This window comes from Neopelma chrysocephalum, unplaced genomic scaffold, assembly GCF_003984885.1.
Source record: "Neopelma chrysocephalum unplaced genomic scaffold, ASM398488v2 Primary Assembly neopelma1_108, whole genome shotgun sequence".
NCBI classification, from domain to species: Eukaryota; Metazoa; Chordata; class Aves; order Passeriformes; family Pipridae; genus Neopelma; species Neopelma chrysocephalum.
In genome coordinates, this window is record NW_020897773.1 from 747,394 (window position 1) to 770,840 (window position 23,447).

General features: G+C 43.7%; 1 protein-coding gene and 1 long non-coding RNA gene across 4 annotated transcripts in view; one reads left to right on the forward strand and one right to left on the reverse strand.

The window, feature by feature from the left end:
• Positions 1–857: 857 nt before the first annotated feature.
• Positions 858–4,371, reverse strand: LOC113973930. The gene is made up of 3 exons (XR_003536377.1): positions 4,185–4,371; positions 2,458–4,055; positions 858–1,076 (listed from the first exon to the last, which is right to left on the reverse strand). It is a non-coding gene; the product is annotated as an uncharacterized LOC113973930 (long non-coding RNA).
• Positions 4,372–4,795: 424 nt separating this feature from the next.
• The window catches only part of COQ8A (coenzyme Q8A), a 43,596-nt gene continuing 24,944 nt past the window's right edge, over positions 4,796–23,447 (forward strand). The window contains exons 1-4 of one of the 3 annotated variants that reach the window (XM_027696624.1): positions 4,796–4,905; positions 16,543–16,737; positions 19,027–19,437; positions 20,312–20,378. In XM_027696624.1, the coding sequence (XP_027552425.1) occupies positions 16,561–16,737; positions 19,027–19,437; positions 20,312–20,378 (655 nt within the window). In that variant the 5' untranslated portion in view covers positions 4,796–4,905; positions 16,543–16,560. Of the gene's footprint in view, positions 4,906–5,304; positions 5,401–13,794; positions 13,935–16,542; positions 16,738–19,026; positions 19,438–20,311; positions 20,379–23,447 lie in introns of those variants that run through there. The other 2 variants (XM_027696626.1, XM_027696625.1) reach the window with 2 other exon arrangements.

Below are 23,447 nucleotides of genomic sequence, written 5' to 3' on the forward strand. Positions count from 1 at the left end.
TCTTTTTTTCTGCAGGTTAGTAGTCTGCCTACTAATTTCCTTTTGCAATGGAGCCCTTCTTACTGCAGGGCCCAAAGATCCTTCCAGGCTGTGGTTCTCTAACTTTGTACAAGGCTTTAAGAAAGCCAGTTTTCACTGGGTTCTTCAGTCACATCAGCACTAGCAGAGGGTTATTTGGGTGTTCCCTCGCACCCATAAATGGTGAGCTGCTAGTTGGTGAGCAAACAGACTCCCCTCAGAGAACAGTGAACAGGAGGAAGGCGGCAATCCCACCCAAAGGCTGACAGGGATCCTGCTGGAATTCACAGCCAGAGCCCTGGACATGCTCTTCCCAGTGTCCTTCTTGCTGCTCCTATCCCAGACCTGCAGCAGAGCTGTTTATGCACCTCATGAAACTGCACCATAAAGCCCTTCATTGCATAAATATCAACAAGCAATATGAGATGGAAATATGATGGCACAGCTAAAGCATTTGCTATGAAATCAGGACTTCCACTGCTACATTAAGCTTTCCCACTGACCTCGGGTAAGGTACCAACCTCTCTCTAACTTACAAAATTAGGATATTTGGAGAATTAAATAATCCTCAGCAAACCATTTTAACATCTGTAGGGAGAAGGCTCTGAGGCAGTAGTTAAATTATAAATATCAGTTATAATTTAAATTTATTATAACTTCCATTATATTTATATATGAGGATAGATATACCATTATAGTATTTATAGCTTTAGTGTAATTCATATTACTATAATCAAATTTATCATGCTTTTATTATAATTTAATAAAAGATTGAGTTATATAATCCTCAAATCTGTAAGATTCTTGCTAGAAATACTCACAGAAATGTTTCTGGATAAGACAGTGAGTATGCTGAAATTTGACTGAATAGAACACTACTGAACAGGCCGTGAGAAGCAAATGACGGCTGTACTGCCAAAGATGTGTTGTGGCTGATTTATTAATAATGTTCACTTCTTGTTCTTTTAGGCAATCGAGACTCCTCAAAGTCTAGGAACTTGCTTTTTCACAGGACTGCTCTGGCTTGCTCTGAAAATTCAGATCTGCAATGCACACATCTGCAAAAGAGTGCAGGTATAAAGCACAAAGATTACATGAGATTTAGACACTCGCAAAAACTTTTCTGCAATAACCTCATTTGCTGTCACATCACACTGGAGTCACTAAAGCTTCAAAGGATGCCAGTGTTTAGGTATTTACAAAGAATTTTCATAGACTCATAGAATGGTTTGGGTTGGAAGGGACCTAAAGTTTGTCTAGTTCCAACCCACCTGACACGGGCAGGGACATCTTCCACTAGACCAGGCTGCTTAGAGCTCCATCCAGCCTGGCTTTGAACACGTCCAGGGATGAGGCATCCACAGCTTCTCTGGGCAACCTGAGCCAGTGCCTCACCATCCTCACACTGAAGAATTTTTTCCCAGTATCTAATCTAAACCTTCTCTCTTTTAGTTTGAATCCATTCCCCCATGTCCTGTCACTATAGGCCCTTGTAAAAAAGGCCTCTCCATAGGGACTAGGTTTCTTCTCTCTCTTCTGCTTGGAAGTGCTTTATCTGTTAAGTGTTTGCACAGCACATTTGGCAGATCACCTCCTACACAAACTCTCAGAGTTGATTTAATGCACAGATGAAGGTGTCACCGCTGTTTTACCTACAGTCCTTTGGTGAAGGGCACAAAGCCAGAATGGAGCTGCCTGGGCTGATCCCCACAGGATTCATGTCCATGTCTCCTGCCTCTGAGCAAGGCACAATTTGCACAAGGTCAGATTGTATATTTGCCTTGGATTTGGAAGGGATGCAGGAGCACTCCATTCTCATTTCCTCTTGCTGAGCTTTCCCATTGTGTAGACCATAAAAATAAAGAACAATAATAATAATAATATGAATAAGGCTGGAGAGAAGGCAAGAGCACGCATTATGATTAGTGTCCCAACATGAAGGTGGTAAGTCTTCACAAGCATAGAGGGAACCTGAATTTGAACCCTCAAAGTCCACAGGAACAGCCAACAATGAGGCTGTTACATAAAGCACTGATACCCTTTCTGAAGAAAAGGATGACTCTCTCGTCTGTTTTCAAGTAGAGCACTCTGCCCCTTCTTTTTTCCAGGGTTAAGGCTGTAAATCTTATAATTGGTAGCACTAAACCATATAAAATATTGACAATATTTTTTCTCTTTCACCATTTTTCTCCAGTTTACAGGAAGATCCTGCACGGCTTCTGCCACGGAATAACTTCCAGCACCTCACACACACCATGTTTGACGTTTTATTTAGGACTGTGGACAAAGTTAGGCAACCATCCCCACAAAAATTAGCCTCTGGATTCTTGATTGTGAATCCTGGGTGCCCTGCCCCTATTCCCCTCAAGAACTAAAAAGCAACAAAGAGGGACATACACCATCTGCTCCCAGCAGCTTCAGTCCAGCTTTCAGTCTTACCTCTTAGCACTCCAAACTGGGTGAGAAAACAGACACTTCTCTCTTCCTTAAACATAGAAAGAGCTACCCTTGAGCTCAAGTTCAATAGGTCCTTTAAGGCTGCAGAAAGCCTGGCAACTGAAGGTGTGATGCAAATTGAACAGCAGTGGCAGAAATACCCAATGGTTAACCACGTGTGAATAAAGGGAACCAGCCAGGCCCATCTTTGAAAGATGGGGAGAGCTTCATCCTGTGCTTGTTCTGCCTACATCTTGAACCGTGACAGCGAGCTCATGCAGGAACCCTCCAGTTCTCCGTGCTCAGCACAGTGAGTAAGACATATTTCACAATTAATGCTGAGCTGATGCAAGCTAAGTGATGTTACACAGAAACTTAGTACTGACACCCAAAATCAGTACAGGAATAGATAAAAGTGTGTAATTAGAAAAGACATCTGAAACTTATCTTTTTTCAGATGAGGGTAAAGATGATTGTTTCTTTAGAGAAAACAGTATGAAATTAACCACAAATAGAACAGTTAATTCGTGTGCATTTCTGGAGTGTCAGTATTGAAATTAAGAAAACAACCCATTTGTTCTGGAACAAAATTTTTCAAGGCTGGTATTTTATTGCAGCCATGTTTTTGCATCATCTACACAGAGTCTCCATCCCCTCATCAAGCCCAGAAGTGTCACGTTTGGTCTTTCCATTTCAGATATATCATGTCTATACACAACCCGTGCCTACAGCATTTAATTCAATAATGTGTCTTCCCCAGGGAACTTTTTTTTTCATTTTTCAAGTTCAAATCTAGGGCTCTCTAGTCCTGATTGAGGCTTGCCTCTAATCGGGTAATGTCCGGGTGATGTGTTTTGCCAAATTTATTTGTAGCTGTCTGTTCAGTGCCTTGCAGAGACCTCCCCATGGCCTACCTGGGACGCTGAGTGGGGCTTGGGTGGGAAGCATATATTTTTATTTAAAAAAACCACCCCAAAATGAAGAAATATAGGGAATATTTACTATTTGAACAATATTTAGTGTGTTCATAAATACCAGCCAAATAAGCTTTGATGTAAGCAGCTGGAGATAATAATTATCAGAGGGAGGCAAGTTCGGCACTAACAGCTTGGCAGTAATATTCACCAAGAGATTTTGTAGGGTTAAAACCCTATACACACTTCCAGCAGACCATTTATCCAGTTTGCTTCTTCACAAATCCACAACTCCTACTAACTTAGATACAGGTCCTTCCATGTGGATTTAAGTGCTCAGTTCAAGCTACTAGTAAGATGAAAAGGTTGGCCAAAGCAAGCAACCGACAACGCTGAAATTAAAGCTCGGGGCTGTGTGTTGTTCATTCCTGGAAGTTACGCTAGAACGAGAGGAGAATTATGAATCCTGTTTGGTTGAGGAAGAAACGAATGATTTAATCTCCAAACCTCATCCAAATGTACTTCTGCACTGATGCAGCCATGTGGCAAATGCAGCATAAAGAATGCATTGTTGTTTTTCAGACAGGAAAGTTGCTGACAGAGGCAGGCGCTTACTAGAGCATCCAGACAGTGACAGTGCTGGCTGTGACCGTGCGCCCCTTGCAGCCTCTGCGAGACGGGAACGACCTGTAGGAAACAACGCGAAGCTTTTATTTCCAATGTGTATTACGAGCATTTCCCACCACCATGAGCAGTTCCCAACGCATCAACCGCGGTTTTAAGCCGATGCTTTGAAAAACCCACGCAGGCACCCACTAACAAAGGTTTCCCCGACGTGGACACGGAGTTGCTCCCGTCGCTTGGCATCTCCCTGGAGTCTGCCGGGCGCGGCGCTCCTGCCCATCTCCTCATGCACACACAGAGAGACCGGCGGGACCGCCCGAGCAGCGACAGCCGCTGTTCCCCGGGCCCACCTAACGCGCGGGGTGCGACCGCTGCCCACCCCGTCCTTCCCCGCCGCGGGACCACCCTCCCCGCCCCGCCAGCCGGGACCGCGGCGAGACACCGTCATCTCCGACTGTCCCCGCCACCGGGGCGGTCCCCGCTCGCCGCCAGAGCCGCCGCCCGGGGGGAGCCGGCCCCCTGCCGCTGCCGCCACCGCCCCGCTCGCAGCACACGCTCCTCACGCATCGCCCCTGCTGCCCCCGCCCGCCGCCGCCGCACGGACCTCACGGGCCTCACGTCCCCCTGCAGCCGCCGCGCGCGCCGCGCCGGACCCGCCCCGCATTGGCCGGAGCCCCGCCCAGGCCCGCCGCCCATTGGCTGGGGCGCGGGGCGCACGGGCTCCGCCAATGGGAGCGCGGCGGGGGCGGGGCGCGCGGCCAGGCCGCGGCCGGGGGCGGTGGCGGGGTAAACAGGAGCGTGGGCCCGGGCGGCGCGTGCGGAGCGGAGCAGGGTGAAGCCGAGCCGGGTGAAGCCGAGCCGAGACCGGGCGAGGCGGTGGCCGCTGGGCTGTGCCGTGCCGTGCCGGGCCGCGGTATGGGAAGCGGCTGCGGCGGCGGAAGGGAGGGGGCGGCGGAGGGGGATGGGGCGGCCGAGCGGGATGGGGCAGCGGAGAACCCGGTAGTGCCAGTGCCGGTGCCCGTGCCCCTGGCCCTGGCCCCGCGAGCTCCCCCGCTGCGATGCGGCGTTGCGGTGCGGGAAGGGGTGCGGGAAGGGATGCGGGTGATGGCGGCGGCGCTGCCGCAGCCAGGGCGCCCGTGCCCGGCGCGGGCCCTCGGCCCGGGGCTCGCTCGGCGGCGGTGCCGTTGCCCGGCGCGGGGACGTGTGCGGGGTCCGGCGGGCGATGGCGGCGGCGGGGCTGCGCCCAGGCAGGGGGTCCCGGTGCCGCGGCCTTCCCTCCCCGTGCCCTTGGCCGCCTCGGCGTGTCCGCCCGGGGTGAGAGCGGGGCCGCTGGGTCCCGCCTCCCGCCCCGCGGGGAGCGCTGCGCTCGGCGGCGCAGCGGGGACGGCGGCGCTGCTCGCACGGGCAGGTGAGCGGGAAGCGCGGCCCAAAAGTGCTCGGGGCAAAGGGTGGAATCCCGCTCCGTAGGGAATGCACCTTGCAAGGACATGACGGGAGGAAGCGCAGAGCCTGGTGCTGTGCTGCCTTCCAGGCTGTTCCGGGTTAGAGCCTCGCTGTTCTCTGTCCCACTCACTGCTGGGGCCGATCTGTGCGTCTAGATGGACGTAAAATCAGGCTGTTGGCTGTTTTAAGCTTTGCTTGTGGCTGAAATGTGGGGCAAAAAAACCCGGTGAGACCCGTGGCTTTGGTAGGGTGTGTGAGGAAATAATCTCAGTTTTTACAGGCTTGCAGAGTCTTTGTATAAAGTGAACAAGAACTGATGGGGGGGATACTTAATTTTAAGCAGACACCGAAGAAACTACCTGTAAATAACTAAAAAAACAAAAGTTTGGCTGGTATAATATTGTTTTTGTGGTTGCTGACCATTGTGATTTCTGCAGGACTGTATCTTAAGTAATAACACTATTTCTGATAGCCCAACACGGTCATACTCCACCAAGTGGGAATGTAAGTGGGGAGCTTCTCTGTATTCCCCCTGTGCAATGAAAATCCAATCTTTGTGGTCAGTGTTATGAAAAATAAAGAAGTTAGAAAGCAACTTGCAATAAAAATGAAGCAGATTTTTTAATTATATGGTGTTTAGGCAAAGAAAAATGTGAAACCTTTTCTTTCAATAACTGAAAGTATTGTTTTCCTAAAAAGAATTAACCTAACAATTTCTGAGCTTTTTTTTCTGAGTTGCTGTTTTTAAATGGGGTGTATTCATTGAGCATATGCAAAATAATTCTTAGCACTCAGTGCAGAAGGATAGTGGCCAAAGTCAATTGTTGCTCAGTAAAAGACTTCTGAAGGGATTAAGAAATTCTTCCGTGTTACAGGCTGAATGCAGATTGGTGTTTAAGAGAATATTGGTGGTTTTGTATTTCTCTGCCATGTAGTCAGAACTTTCATGTTATCAGAAGTTTAGCTACAGTTCACATGAACTGCAGCAAGAACCAGCAAGAACCTGTTTGCTCTTAGACCAGGAGACTTATTTTTGTATTTTGTAAGTGTTTTTTCATTGCTCTTAGTTAGCAATGACCTTGGTAATCTTGAATAAGATATGCTTAGAATAAACAGTTTTATGTTGTCCAGTCTTACTCAGATGAGGAAAAAAATGACCTGCTGTGCTTTGACAGTCTCCCTTTTGATAATCGTGTGATCAGTAGAAGAAAAGGCCAGATGTGGAGAATTCCTTCACGTGTTTACCATCTGACTGTTGATCACCTTGTTTCACTGCTGCCAAGGAGAATTCTGTGCTGTGCAAGGCAGCTCTGGTTAATTCATTTGTGATAGTTAACACAAGTTAATAATAGCTCATTGCATCCATGCAGCAAGAACAGAACTTTTTTTGGCTTCTAGTCCTCCAGTAGTCCTTTTAAAGTCAAGTGGTGGTCTGTTGTTTCACACCCTGTTTGTCAGGCTGTATTATTTTTCTGGAAACTGAGTGAGACAAGAAGCAGCAGCTGAATTCCTGCTTCTTAATTTTTAATGTTAAACTGGTTGATTACTTACAAAGTTTTTTGTAGGTAAAGATTGGTTTGGTTTTCTTCTCTGTGTGTTTTTTCTTTATTTTTTTAACAAGGATGCTAGGGATTGCCTGTCTCTCATGGTCTTTTATCTTGTGTGTCAGTGTGTGTGGTATAAATTGATCCATGTAGCCTTGCTAAATGCATCTCAGGACTTGGCTTGATGCACGAATAAGCATTTCTCTTTTACCTTTAATTTCTCTATACTGATGGGGGTGAACAGTTCAGCTTGTGAGGGAGGTAGTGATCCTGAAGCAGTATCTAGGAACCATATTTCGTGTGTGTGTGTAGATCTGTTTTTGTCCCTCTAAAACTGCTTAAGTAAGAATTCTGGAAGAGGAGGCTTTTTAGCTTATGGAGCTGTATATTCTGGAATGGAGCATCTCTTGGAGAAGAGTATCTTCTCTTTCAGTTTGTTTCATAAAAGTGCTTCAAGTGCTGCCAGTGCTCCAAGTACCTGCTTTCCTTTAGGACCGGAAGAAGAAAATAAGTTATTTGCATGTGAAGCTAAAATGCAAGCTGATAGTAAAGCACAGTATTTTGAGGGCATGGGTTCAATCACTGTCTGCTTTCCCACTCAGCAGTGAAAGTTCATTTTATAGGCATGTGTCTATATTAAATTTTTTATCTTTAGCTTCTCAATTTTTTAGATGCCACTTACTTTGCTCCCCTCCCTTCCCCCTCCCTCCTTACAGAAGATGGCAAAATTAAACCAATCTAAGCTGGTGACAAAGACCAAGAAATAACGAGATGCACAAGTTTTGCCCTTTCTTTGCACAGTTGTGTTTCTGCACTTTATTTTAATGGCTTTTGTGTTTTGTCAGTCAGTAGAGGTGTAGAGCTAAATGAAGCTATTCAGTATCTGAAATGTTCTATGTGCTTCATGCAGCATAGAAAATGATCTTTCTTGCTCTGAAAAACTTAGCTGTCAATCCGTGGAACTGGCTTTTAGAAACTTTACAAGTTCATATGTCTGCTTAAACAAGTCTGCATGCATATACAGAGTTAAAAAAATAGATCTTTTTTCAGGAAATTGCATAAGACTATACCTTTTTCTTAAAGCCTGTGTAGATTCTGTATGCAGAGACACTGGGAAAGATAATCTGCTTCTGGTCTGTATGGTCCTAGAGCTGTTTCGTGTTGTGGAAGTGATAACTTCCACTTACAAAGTTCTCTTACTGTGTTTGTTTTGCCTCTGCATTTAGTCCTGGTTTTCTGTGTAGATTAAATCTTTGTCGCCTGTTTCATTGCTATTCATGCCTCATTTTTAACCAGTTGCACATCTCGTTTTTTTCTAGATGTGCTGAACAAATGTACTATAAAAGGACTTGAGGTAGTGTTCTGAAATGTCACAGCTCTCCTGCTCTCTGAATTGTGCCACTTGGGAGTATTAGATCCTCATCATGGTCAAAGTGCTCATCAAGAGAGTAGTTGGGACTAGGGCAGTAAGCTGCAGGTGGATTGAGTGTTTCCTTTAGAGAACTGTTCTGAAATTGGTAAGCCTACAATTTTACATTGCATAGCAAAACTTTGTGGAGCATGACCATTGAGAATTCACTCTGGGAATTTGGGGATTTTCAAAAGCACCTATATATGTTGCAAAAAGCTTTGGCTTTTCCAGTTTGGAAAGGCAATATGTTTATGTTATGTAGAATGTGATTTCATAAAACCTATACATAGAGAGCATCAACAATTGTAGATTACAGATTCAGTATTAGGTATGACATCCTGCAGGCTGGGTTTAGTTCTAAGTTATAAGAAATATAGAGCTCATTGCTCTTACTTATCCTAGTGTCAAAAGTACCTATGTGTGGTAAGTAGGAGCTGATAGAACTTGTCTCTGAGAGAGCTGTAATGCAGGAGCTGTAGATTCTGATAGACCATGTTCCCCTTCAGCACAGAGATCAATTTATGTCTTCTTGAAGTAATCTTTTTTTACCTATGGTCCTCTTCTTGCATCCTATTTTTCTGCTTCTTACAGGGAGGTTTTGGCACAGCCAGGAAAAAAGAAAGCTCCCATAGCTAGGATGCTGGTATGTTCGGGGGCTATGAATAGACTAGGATGTGTTGTAAGTTGCTAAACTGGAACTTAACCCCAGCATCCAGGGCAAGGTTGGAAGCCATGGATCTATACAGACATGAACGCCTGCAGGATCAGTAGCGGGAGGCTGTGGTGTTTGACCTGCTGCTCGTGGTGGTGACAGAAGGGGTCACGCTCACTGTGTGAGCAGAGGGGGTGTGTTTGCCACCTGGAGACCTGCGAGGTTACCACTTACAGATGTACAGCACAGTTACAGGGTGTGTCTAGTTTTCCAGAAGCTTATAAGTAGAAAGTTGCTGACTAGAAACCGCTGCTGGTGTGGCATTTAATCATTTAGAGGCGACTGTTAACAAATATACCATTAAGGTGATCAGCAAACCAGCTCTAAATCCTTGTTTTGTCTTTACTCTGTAGGGATGGATATTTAGAGGACACATAGGGATAGGCAGTGTACCCTGGAGAGCACTGTGATTCTGTTCCCAACCCCATCCCTGACATGTGGTGTAACTTCAGGTAGATCACTTGCTCTCTTCCCTCTGACGTAGAGAACTGTGATATCAGTCCCCTTTCATTAGCTTTTTGAGGTCTATGAGTGAAGTGATGTGTGTTTAAATAGAAGAGATGCTGTTTTTCTCAAGAATTTTGCTGTAACTAGTGGTGTATTTGATTCTAAAGGAATTTGCACTTGTTTGTGAGGCATAGTGCTTTATCGGTTTCCAATTCCTAAATTGGAGTTGTCGTGCTTTCAGAAGGTCAAAACTTCCAATAAAAACAATTGCAAAATAACAGTGTATGCCAAAAAAAATTAGCTACAAATTGATAACCTTCCTGATTTATACTTTATATTTTCGTTCAGAGTATGAGACCAGTGGAGAGCTCTGTTGTTTCCTGTGCAGAGCTTAACACTGCGGAGCTGTGCATCAGGCAGGGACTGGCTCCCCGTGCATCAGAGGAGGCTGACCTTTGGTGGTCTCTTCTGCTCTAACTGGTCAAGTGACTGTGAGAGGACAGAGCTGGTCCACAGACCTGGGTGGGGAGGCATTTGTAATGTTCAGTTTTTGTTTAAAGCACAATGTTTGGATTTAATCAGGGCAGAGCTTTAGTGTAACCTTTTTATAAATACTGCTGGGTGGAGTTGTTCCATATGGATGTGAGGGATTTGTCTTTTAAAGTGATATTGTATGTTAACACTGACAGAGGGATGACTTGGAACTAATGAAGTGTGCTTTTGTGTAAACTTGCCATAAACTCAAATAAAGGTGGAGATTCAGCTTGTAGTAGTTCTGTTTCTTAAGTACATGCTTCAAATATTGCATCTGCCAGATTCTCATATTAATCTGTGTGCTTTGAGGTCATGCTCCATTTTGATTTTAATATACTGTTCTCCTTGTTGGATGAACTGTCTACATGCATGAGAAGTAACTTTAATCATAGAATGTATCAGTTATTTATGTGAGTAAAGTCACCCTTGTGCCTGCAGCTTTTGAGCTATGTAGAGGGTGCAGTGCGATGCACTCCTAAGCACTGTCCACTGCATAAACAGAAAAAAGTCCCCTTTTTTTTTGTCCTCTTATTCTTTCTCCCTTCCTCTTGGTAACATAAGTAATACAAAGATTACATGTTGAGTATAAATACAACTGCAGATTGAAATTGTCCCAATGGTCCAAACCTTTTTGCCTTGCAGATGAGGTAAAGGGAACTTTCTTGGTCCACCAGCTGGAAATACAGGAGCAGGCACAGGCCACGGTCTCAGGGAAAAGTGAGCGAGCGGCAGCCTTAAAATCACAGCAACTGAGTTGGATCTACCTCAGTGTAACAGGAAATATGCACCCAGGGCAGAATCTTATTAGTGTATTGTGTCAGGATGTATCAGAAGTGACCTGTAATGCACTCTCTCACTGGGATCTTAATTGTGGGTGAATTATTTCTAGATCTGTGGCCAGGGAAGAAAGATACTCTGTTAATTCCAGGCATATGGGCTGTGACTATGCTTTTGCACGTCCCCGGACATTGTCCAGAAAGAAGTAAATAGAGCTGTTTGTCCAGAGCATTCATTTTGCCTGGATATATCTGTGCCTAAAATAAAGCAGACTGTGCTTACTTTTAAAGTGTCCAGGCATTCTTTTCACTCTTATGTTGCGTGTCAGGCCATTTATGGGGGGAAATTGGGTTTTGAACTAGTTGTCATTTGCCAGAAATGACTGCTAAGCCTTCTGAATTTTGTTGGAAAGAGGCATTTGTCTGCCAAGCAGCCCACTTCTATCAGTGCGTGTACTGCTATTGTAGCGATTAGAGAGCAAAGCAGTTCCGCCTGCCCTTCAAAGGTGTTTGTTTTAAATGGCATTGGCAAACTGCTTTGGGCAAGGGTGGTTTTAAAGCAGCTTTCAGATACTTGATGAATTCCGTTTAGAGAGGCTGAAGTGCAGGCCATGGGCCAGGACTCAAACGTAGGGGTCCTTGGTTCCGTTGTAGGTCAGATCTTTAAATTAATTTCTTTTGGAGCTGCAGTGTGTAGGAGTTGTGGGAAGGGGGAAGGATGAAGGATAAGCAAGGTAGATTTTCAGTTCAATTTAAAGGATGATGGCAACTTCCTCCTTTTAAAATGCAGGTTTTGTGCCCTGCATGGTTAAAATTTGGGTCAGCTGCAACCCAAGGAATCCAGCTAATGAAAATACTTCTAGGCAGAGACCTGGAAGTCTGCTGTCAAAGGAACTGGTGGGGAGGTGTGTGATGGAACTGAAAAAGGCCATGAGTGAAAGAATCACATGAAAGGGTTGATATGGCAACACACATAAAAAGAAATGGAAAAAAAATCTGTGGAAGAACAGTTACACAGCAGCTTAATGAATAATACTTATTTTTAACTTAGTCTACTGTTGATTTATGGCCATGGAACAATGTGCTGAGTACCTGGTCTTCTGTATCTTTTTTGTGGTGCTTGTTAGTTTTATTTCAATATACTGTTGCCACACTTGTTCTGGTGGTGTGGGTGGTTATAACACTGATGCCAAGGTTATAGTCCTTGTTTAGATACAACTAAGATAACAGTGATTGAATAAAGGATAACAGCAGGGGTTGAGGTATAGAGGCTGTTTCTTCTTCCTGAAGCGTGATATTTGATTATCTGCCTTACTACCTGTCCAGCCTAATATTATTCATTTTTGTTCAATTTATTTAAAATAAAAGTTGAAGATAAAGAAGGCAACTAAAACTTCTACAGACCTGAAGGAGAAATACTTCAGGGTAAAACTGCTGAGGTTTCGTTTGGTTGTTTGTTTTGTTTTTTTTTTAATTACTCAGCAGTAGGTGAGCTGCAGGTCTCTGTGTCTGTAGGAGCATGTTAGCACGTGGAAAAGAAAAGAAATGAATGGAGGAATGTGTTTTTAAAGCAGGACAAATATATGATTTCATCTGTTGCCTGTTGTGAAGCTTTCTGTTTCTGTTATTGGCCTCTGATACGCTGAGCATCTTGTTACACTTTCTTAAGCCTTAAGTTTGGTAATCAGGCATGTTGAAGAAGGGAAAGAATACACTGCAGTTAGTCGCTATAGAGGATTGTGGCTTGTGGTGCAGATGGTTGTTGCACATAGGAGCATCCCAGGCATTGGTTTAGTTTTGCTGTTTACAACAGGGTTCTAAATCAGGTCCAATGTCAGGAGATGGTTTACCTACCGGTGTGGCTTGTAACCTGTACAAGCCCCTCTGCCTGCTGTGTGGACTGTGCCCCGTGTCTCAGGATGGCTTGGCTTGAGCCTGCTCACGCTAGAAGGTGTGGGTTTTCCAGGGGTTCATTCAACTATGAGAAGCTTACTAAGCCAAAACTGGTGACCCTGCCTATTTTTGTAAAGTGGCTCACGATGAACACTTGTCAACCCTCTTCAGTCCAGGTTAGGGGCACTCTGACAGCTTACATAGACACAGCTGACTTGTCTGTAATCCCTGGCCCTAGTGACCTACTTTGCTAGCACTGGATAATGAATCCTCAGGGGACAAGTCAAGTGTGTTACAGACTTTGTACACTTGCACTAATTCCGTTTGAAACCACTCACTAAATCTGTTTCTGATAGAGCTTGCTTACACTGTTTATTTATTGATTTAGTAGGGGTATGAATAGAACTTGCCTGGGGGGGGTGTGGAAATCCCTTTCCTGCTGTCTGCACCGGGTATGAACACAAGTGTAGTGTTGGGATAGTATCAACCTTCTTGAAAGTGTGTGCTTCCTCTGTCTCAGTTTTTATGTCTCTTGGCCTTGCTTGTGCTTATTGCTTTTTCATTGAAGAAAAAAGGTAATTTTTCCAATTCTTAGTTATTTTTTGTGTCTTTTACCTTCTTGATTATCTAGCGTGTATCTTCTTTCATGCTTTCTCATTTTGGTTGTGATAACTAACCAACATGTCCTGCTAAATGTAGGGTCTACAGAACTACATAACCTGGGATTTTTTCCACTTGAGGAAAATGCATCTAGTATCAGTTCAGTTTTTGTTGCACTTCTTAGCTCCCACTTTCATATTGCTTGATGATGGGTATAGGCTGTACCTGAATGTTTTCTTGCTCCTGGTGCCTGTTGCTGAAGGATTAATCGTTGTGGTACAGTTATTTTTTTCTGCTGCTTTTTCCTGACCATGCTTTGTTAAAGGTGAGGACTTGGTATTCAAAAGGAATGGAAGGAAATGGCTTACAGCCACAATTCTGTTCAAAAGCAGGAGTAGGGTCTTGCTTCTGAAAATATGTTCTTCCATTTCAGCCTTTATTTGTTGGTGACTGTCCTTGGATTTGACCTTTGAAGTCCTCCTTGAGCCATGCCTTGCCTTTGTGCTTATACTGTGATTTCCATTTGGGTCTGTGAGCTGCCTGCTGAGGATCTGGAGATCACTGAAAACAAGTTGGTTGCCTGTAAGCTTGTGTTTCCTCCGCGGAGGCCTGGGTTTCAGTAAGGTGCTGGGATAAATATCCTGTTAGAATAGCCTGTCCTTTGGCAGTGCCACGTAGGAGCATGTTGCTGATGCTTCTGAGCTGACAAATCACTTGGCTAGTACCTAGGTGGTTACAGCTGCTGTGCCTGGAAAATGGGACCGCAGTGTACCCAGTACGGTGTCTTGTAGCCAAATCTGTACAGGGTCCTCCTTGCTGTTGATAATTTAGCAATGGGGGGGTTGAAGGCGCATGATGCAATGTATGTGTTTCACTTGTGGTTGCATTAGCTTCCCTGAAATTTTGTTGGAAGATTTATTTTTTTAAAAAACTCGCATTTAGCATATCGTGTCACTTCATGAGTACGTCTTCAGCTGTTTGTGGGTGAAAGGAGGATATGGTTTTAGTATTGTTGATTAGAAAGAATCCATGTTAAAAGTGGATGTTTTTGTGTGTGTTGTCTGAGTGTACACTGATGTATATTGCATTACTTTTATTGCCCTTTTTGTGAGGGAGGGAGGGAATGAGCTTTTTGCATTCAAGCTTTCCTGTGCTGCTAATACTTACAGCCACAAAAGCACTTATTTCTTAGCAGTGGCAACCTTTGAATGGTCTCATTTCAGCTGGGACAGTACTGGGTTCTTGGCTGGTTTCTTTGCCTGGCTCTGAATTGCAAGGACCGCCTGCAGATGCTTTGAGTGAGATCCATGTGGAAATTTCCAGTGTGAAGATGTGGGGGTAAAAAACCACTTCCTGTTGACAGAGTATACTTCCTTACCTGACAGGCAGCTTTTGAATTTAAAAGTGCATTATACAACATTAAAACCAATGCTAGTGATTAAACTCTGGAGAGATTCAGGAGTAACACTTCTTACAGGTCTGGAGCGCACAGGTAGGTTTTGTAAAGAGAACCACAGAATAGTAACCTGTGTGGGCTTGATTTTTATTTTTACAGCTAACTCATTAAGCTGAGATTCATTGTAGACACCTGACTGTCTTTCTAACACCGTATCTAAAGCATGTAATGTGTAACACTCCCTGGCTGCAGTGGTTGTCCCTGATTTTGATCACTGATTAACAGTTGTTGAATAAACATTCCAGTAACTGGGCTTTATCCTGCATTTGCATAATAATGTGTCTCTGAAATTCAGCTCTAGTAATCCATGCGTCTCCTGTGTGATTGCAGCAAAATTATGTACTTAGCCAGAAATTTAGCTTTAGCAGTCCATTCTTCTCCTGCATGACTGTCTCACAAGCCTGTCTGCTGTTATCAGGCTTTGTGTTTCCAAGAAGGTAACTGGATCTAGTTGCTTGTGCTCTGGAGCTGAGCATAATGCCACATGTACTGTTGACTTGTACCATGCCAATGTATTAATGTTTATAGTTGAAGTGCATATGTGCATATTGACAGGTTACCTTCTAAAAATGAATTGATACCTGTGTACCTACCTAGGAAATAACTTAAATATGTGGCCTTAGACTTGTACTTGGTACCTACTGCAGTCAGAATTTCTCCAAATCAATATAGCGAATGCTGTATGGGCAAGGTTGAACCTTAGTCAGCATCTTGTGCCAACTGCTGTGTCTTCTGTGTCAGTAAAGATGGGAGGATGTGCAACTGAGCCAGCCCTGGAACCGTGACCCTGACTGTGCTTTAAAGATGTAGAAGATGAGTGAAATGAGCAGGTGAAAATCTCCCTTGCAAAATGGGTTTTACACCCTGACCACTCCTGGTTTTCTTTTACATGAACCACAGTGGTTTGGGGGAGCTGGTGTTCTGTGCCTGAGCTTGGTTCCAGGCTGAGGCAAAGAAATGGATGGAAATTACTCTTCTCAGACACCCTCTGTCATGTATCCTACACTGTCAAGTTTGTATTTAAAGACACTGAAACTGAACAGGCTGTTAAGAGTCTGAACTGGAATGCCCCCTGAAAAAGAAGGGGAACTAAGAAATTCAGCACTTTGCAAATGCTGTGGTAGGTAGATCTTCTGAGCATGCTGAAATTTTCAGTTAAAAGTAGCAGAGTATGTTGGGGATGGAGCAGACTACCTTTGGAGGACAGACAATGCTTACTTGTTGGTGTGGGAGTGAAGAAATTTGGCTGGAGGAGGAGGCATAGCTCCAGGGCAGAAATGGAATGTGACAGTGCTTCGTCAGCGCTGTCAGGCCCCAAGAACATGTTGCAGGGACTCATAGTAATTAGAGATCAAATGCTAATGTTTTTAATCCTCTTCAGACATCTTGAAAGAATCAAGACTATCTTTGCAGTGTTTACTGGCATTTACCTATCTTTGCTTTCCCTGGTCAGTAGTAACTTGGATATTTGTATGGAGTGCTGGAAAGTTATCCTAACTCATGAACGCCCACAAGGAGAGTTCTCTCTTTGCCTGGTGAGGTCAGCTAACTTGCTATCATTCAGCCTGGCCTGTGTCCTATCCAAGCTGCAGACAGATTCCCATGGGGGCTGGTTGCCAAAGCAGAAAGAGATGTTGAGGATATGCTGCTGGCTCTTAGGTGACTTGAAACTCATTACAAACTTGTTCCTTGACATCTTGCCTCCCCTGCCCCTTCTCCTTCTTTATCTTTCAGCACGGAAAGACATCAGTCATGGCGGGTGATGCCATCATGGTCATGAGAGGCCTGACAAAGCTCAGTAAAGCAATCCTAGAAACCCAAGCAGGACAGCTTCGGCAGGTGCTCCTCGGGGGCGATGCAGTTACCATTGCAAGGAATCTCCAGGCCACTGCTGAGGAACAGTTCAGTTCTGCCCTGGGGAAAATGCAGGTAAGCAAAGCTCTTTGTGCACAGTCTAATCTGATAGTTTGCTTTTCCTCCGGTGCTTTTTTGGTTTTGTTGTGTAAGTGACTAGGAACTCGCATCATGAACAAAAATAGCTCTCAAGTACTGGATCAATAATACAAATGTTGCAATACTCTGGGAATTCTTTGGGATCTGTGGTGTGCCCTAGGTGCTTGGACAGGAATGGGAGAGAAATGTTACTGCAGAGTGTTTCTGTTTCCATTATTGAGTGTTTAAGACATGCTGAAAATGAAAAATGTTCTGTTCGCCTCATCTTGTCAAAGATCAAGCTCTTGCTAAGATTGGTGAGCAGCTTTGTTATTTAAAGTCTCCTTTAAACTTCAGGCATTGATTACTACTCCTTGAATAAATGAATGAGCTCTTTTATAGTGCATTGGATTTATCTAAGTGCTGCTTGCTTTCTTGGCAGAATCAGTGATGTTTTTCAGGATGGCTCAGGGTCAGGTGTTTGCATGTTCATCACTTACAGCCCAGGCTGGATTTTCAGAGCTGATTTTCAAATGAGGAACATTAAGAGAGCCGGGCTTTTTTTTTTTTTTTTTCCATAATCAGCAGCTTCTGTCAACAGAGATAGGGGTAGATTTATAAGAGCTTCACATTTGCTGTGTTGCCATCTCTGAAAACTATGGGGCTTGTCTGAGGAACTCCTGTTTATTAAAAATGATCATCCTTTATCGTCCTTTAAAAAGATAGTGTAGCTCAGATCATCTTTTTTGAAGCAGAAACTAATGAATGAGGTTTTGATGTTTTTTTAATGCAAAGACCTTAAAGTATCATGGCAATCTATAGCTTCAGTCCTAGAATCTGGGCCTGTGTTTTCCTGGTTCTGTTTAAGCTTGCAGTAGAACTAGCTTGTGTGTTTATTTATGAACATAGTGCTTTGTCTTGCTATTGTCCTTCTTTTGCACCCAAGAGAGAGAGATGATGTTCTTCTGTTTCTGTGCATGTTTCTCTGCAAAAGTGAGGCCCCGTGAGCACACCTGCAGTACCCTGCAGCCCTGTGTTCTGTGAGTTGCAAGAGAAGCTGTTGCCAAAGCAGGGCTTGGTAAGAAATCTAAAGGTACAACATTTTCTGTTTTGAAGAGAGGAAAGCTTTTACATTAGGTGATAGGGTTTTAGCTTACTGACATCAAAAATGTAAGTATGGAAGTAGAGAGGCCTTCTTGCTTGAAATCATTGGTCAATATTGTGGCCACAGTCCGCATCTGTAAACATATTTTTCCTCTCCCTGCTGCTGTGATGTTGAAGTTCAAAATAGCATGAGACCTGCTGAATAACAGGAAAGACCATGTTCTGTTTTTTTTCTCCAGGGAAGGGAAATTTAATTAGTATTTAGGAAAGAGCCTGAAATATGCTGCCTGCTGGCCTGACCACAGCAGGATTTAAACTCCTGTTGACTGGTTGTAATAGTCATCAGTTATTCCATGGTATTGCCACTGCTGAGATAGGTAACTGGAATATGTCGAGTAATAAGTAAACAGGAGATAATGCTCTGCTGCTGACTTTATTTATTTTTTTTATATTGAAAAATGGTGAGAAATATCTGGACTTAGTGGGGCAGCTTTTGCAGGTCGGGAGAGAAGAGATTAAATTGTCAGGAGAAGCTTGCTTTGAGTGTTGCTGTGCCTGATGCTGTTATCCTTGCTTCAGGCATGAAATTTTATTTATTTTGGGATGACAGCAAGCCCTGCCATAGTTTAGTGGTTGAATAATTAAATGTGTTTTGCAGTTGGTTGTGTCATGGCCATGAACTTACTCTGCCTGTAAGTAGGTATCTGGTTTTGCTTTGGGTGGCTTTGGGCTTGAAAGTGCTGATGTTGCATGACATGGGGGACAGGATGGGAGGAGGGAACATGGTAGAGGGAAGAACTGAATGTTACAAGGTTTAGTTTTTTGCTATCCCTCCTAAGTACATTTTATGTGATATTGCAGCTCCCATCGCCTGTTGTTACTGAGCAGTGTATTGCTTCCAGTGAACTGCACATTTAGTGACCCTTCAGTATATATAGAATAAAGCATCTCTAGTTATGATATTTGAGAAGCTGTTAACGAATTTGTCCCATCAGTGGATTCCAGGGGTCCTTGGTGTCTCCTTTTTCTTGTCTCTTACTGTGAATATCTGCAGTGCCAGTGTCTCTACAAATCATTGTGGAGACATGACAGCATAGTTGCATGCCCATCTCTGAGATTCGTGGATTGGTAGGGAGCATGTTTTAAGTTCTTTTCTGAAAGTAATTCTGTTATTGTTTGCAGGAGCTAGGCAAACAGCAGGAGAACTTTACTGATCTCAGTGAGGATTTTGGGAAAGACTATGACTTCTCAGCCCGAGAACCATCAGATGCTCCAATGGACTTCTCCACTGCCCCTGGCAAATCTCACGAACACAGCAGTGAAGGCCCTGCTTACTCTTACACAACAAATGGACCGTTTAGAAGTGTTGATGAGACTGGAGATTCTGGCATGGGTCAGAAGCCTTTCCCTCCCAAAACAGATGCAAGGTTATTTGGAGGCATTAGGGACCTTGGAAATCCTTTTGCTACTGCCTTTGGACAAAATAGGGCTTTTCACCAAGACCATTCCTCTGTTGGTGGATTAACAGCTGAAGATATTGATAAAGCCAGACAGGCCAAAACAGGTTCAGAGCAGAAACCCTACAAACAGATGGTATGCTCTTTTAATTAAGGATTCTCAGTACTGTGGTTTCTATACTAGATTGTCCTTACTAACCTTCTCCTGTGTTTCTCTCATTTCTTCCTCTTCTGCTATTCCCTGTTATGGAGGCAAAAGAGGGAAGTATCAGTGCTCATTAGCTCTGATTTGTGTGATATTTGTTCTGTCAGTAGCTTTTCAGGCTCTCTTTTCACACTTGCCCCTTCTGTCAGATAATCTGATGTGAGAGGATGTTTAAAAAGCATACATAGGGTTAGACTTCCATTTTATGTTAATGAGAGCTCTCCTTTCATTCACTGGAATATGAAGACTCAGTGTATTTATTGATATATGTTGCAGCAGAACTCACAGTGGGGATACTTGCCATCTGCTCTGACCTTCTGCCTCCTTCCCCAAATCCATTATCAGATGCTACTGTGGGTGCACTCACTCAGGATATTGCCTCTGCTGCTCCAGCTGTTGTGTGGGGAGGAATTGTCTATGGTACTGAGAACCTGATAATCTTCCATGAGTTTTAGTTCCATGTTTGGAACTAAAGGAGTTTGGGTTAGCATTGCGCAGCTTTTCCTGAGTTCAAAATATAGGGGCTGCTGAGCTGAAAGTAAAAATGGGGTTTCCAGGCATGGTTGTCAGCTCTTCTATCTTTCCCACCCTCTCATCTGCTCCTCTGCTTAGTGTGTGTTTCAGTTCAGGGTGTGTCAGTTCTGGACTGTATTCACTTGAAAATCTCTCAACAGATATAAAGTTGTCTGTAGCGTAGAGTTGTTCAAGTGCTCCGAGTTGCACTCTGACTTCGCAGGTATCTGCCCATGTGCCCAGTTAATTTGTGGATTTCTTTGTTTTTCCTTTCCCCCTCTCTCTGCTGCAGCTCAGTGAGCGGGCCCGGGAGAGGAAGGTTCCTGTCACAAGGATCGGACGGCTTGCCAACTTTGGAGGTCAGTTTGCACACCCACATGGGCCATGCCACTGCCCTTGCACATACTGGTTAATGGCTGTGACAGTGCTCCTGCTGAAGCATTAGGTGCTTCAATTTTCTGGTTAAGCTTTCGGTAGGAAAGTGCTTTCCCACCAACAGCTAGTTAGCTCAGAGCTTGATTTGGCTTTTCCATTACTCTTAAAGAGTGTAGGGCAGATGATTTGGGAGTGCACAGCACAGCTGCACATCTTCATGGTAACACATACTGGACTGTGCTGTTTTAATGAAAGTGAGGTGCAGGTTGTTCCCCAGCCTGTACAAATACCCTGGTCCTGCACATGTGATTTCTTTATTGAGGAAACTTTCCTCCAAGTCCTTACAGTGTTGTTACTGTCAAGGAGAGATAGCTGGAGCAGCTCTTATTTTAAATAACCTTTCTCAACCTCATCCTTGCTATTTCTCTGAACAGTGGTTAAACATAAAACATATCCCTTTGGTAGTGCTTTTTGAGGGTGGGAAGATGATAACAGTCAAGGTTTGATTTACTGAGCCATTGCTTATAAACCCTTTTCTCCCAGGAAAGATGTAAATTCTGAGCTTGTAAGATCAAGCTAGCTGAACCCTAAGTGAATTTTAGATGCAGAATGGGACTTACTATGTCAAAAAGCAGCTAAATATCTTCAGAAATATCAACAGGTGATGCTCATATAATATCTTATATCCAAAGCCATTGAAGGACTCATTCCTGAGAAAAAGGGAACTATCACAGTATGGCAGGTGGAAAGATGAATGCAACTAGTCTTACTTAGCTAATCATTAGGTGAGTTGTCTCTTTGTTGCTGTGATTGGAGTTTTTTGTGACTGTAGTGTTTTGAGATGATAGCAGCCTATCTAGGTTGTGAACACTGTCTTGTGGCTCTTGTGATTCTCTTCCACAAAATTTGATAGAGAAGCACATGTACAAAGTAGACATCCTTGTGTTACAGATCCCAGAAGAAAGAAAAATAACCTGTCAAATGCAATTCAAATCAACTATTATATAAAAAAACAATTATTCTTTCTGTGTGTCCCTTTGTCAGACTAATATGCACACTAGGAGGAGTTGGGGGTGGGGACTGATTCTGTGCAGTGCAAGAATAAACAGCAAGTGAGTTTTGTGATAAGTTTTTCATGCTTGTCAGATTTCTTTAACCCTGTAGTTCACTGCAGGCACCCTTGCTTCACGGCATGCTTAGTATTCCTTAAAGGGAAGCAGGGTTCATGATTTGCTTTTTGGAGTAATAAGGCGTCACTTTAAAACTCACTTGTTCCTAAGCTCTAGTAGCATACAGGTCTCTGTTCTAATCTAGCCTTGAATTTTATGAAAAGTGTCACAATACTTTTAGCTGTCATCTTCTGAATTCGTCTGTTGCTGCTTGCTGACAGCTGGTGGATGTGAAGTGGCAGATGACCAAATTTTCTGTGAACTTTTGGTTCCAGTGCTGTTGCTTTATGCTCCAGCTTTTGGCACCCAAGGCTGTTGCATGAGGGAAGGCTGACTCATGCTTGTAGGGAAAGTACAACTAACTACCTGTCTTCTCCTAACCTCAAGGTAGAAACCAAAATAAATAGCTCCATCAAACCAAAACCTCAAAGGGAGAGTAAGAAAGAAAGAGGTTGTTTATAAGCAGCAGCTCCAGACTTATCTCTGTCATTTATTTTTTTTGGTCTTGCTCTTCTCCTTGAGTTGTCTGCTTTATATGATTAAAATTGCTGGCAAGACAGAGGTCTTTGAGTGCTTTTGGGGGAAATCATGTTACAAAAAAAGTGTTCAGATACTCTGGGCTCTGCAGTCTCTTGTTAGCATTTATTGTTTGTCTTTCCCTCTGAATTTTAACTTGCAACAGCAAAGAGAAATAGTACAGTCAGTACAGTGGCTTAACAAGCAACACGTGGTCTATAGGTAGTTTTTTTCAATTTAAGATATTCTTTGGTAATGTTTTGGGACTTTTTAAAAGGGCATGTAGTAACAGGACAAGGGGTAATGGCTTTAAACTGACAGGAGGCAGGTTTAGATTAGTTGTTAGGAAGAAATTCTTTACTGTGAGGGTGATGGGGCACTGAATCAGGTTGCCCAGAGAAGTTGTGAATGCTCCATCCCTGGAAGTGTTCAAGGCCAGGTTGGATGCAGGGGACGGGGAAGACAACTCCATTTATAGTGAGGAACAGCTCCTGTTTGCTCTTTGCTCCAAGTTTAGAGTGTTGTGGGTTTTTTTCTTGAGACATCCAGTGCAATTGTGAAACCCCATCAGCCAATTAGAATGTGGCTTTTCCTGACTGGCTCTTATGTGATGAGAAATGTTCTTTTCAAGTTGCATTTTTGTGAAGCCTTTTAAATGCTTAAGCCGTGAAACATTAACTGATGGCAGGAGCTGTGGCCTACCATTCGCTCTTACCTGGTTTTGGTTTGTCTGAAGTTGTTGGTGAACTTTGGGTTACGGTTGTCTGTTTTCCTCTTAGACTGTGAGCAGGGAAAGGCAGTGCTGTGTGCCTCTTACTGTCCTCACTGTCAGTCCTTCCTGGGTGTTATCTCACGAGTGATGCAAGAGGTAACATGTACAATATTTAAAGCAAATAAGCTTTTTGTGCAGGATTTTTCTTGTGTGCTTCAGGGTGCCATTTTCATTTATTTCCCATTCTGGGAAATAAAATGGTTTAGGTGGATTCTTATCCTATAATCTCTACACCAGTAAAACTAGCATTTGACTCTGACTTTTTTTTGTTGTTGTTAAAACCCGCTTTTTTTCTTTATTTCCATATTAGAACAATATCATTTTAGGCTTTAGGAGAAGATGGAAAGATGATGAGTAGGTCAAAAACAGAGTTCATGTAACTATTTCTGGGGTTCAGATAGTTGAATTCCCATGATATTGGCATGATCCCATTCACACTTGAATCATGCCTCCTCTTGTCTTTGCATGGGTTTTTTTTGTCCTCCCCAGTGTTAGAGGGAATATTCAGCCATGTCTCAACCATGGTGTCAGGACACTCTGGTGGGTGGTAGACAAATTAGTAACAGGAGGCAGAAATACTTGGATTGCAGAATTTG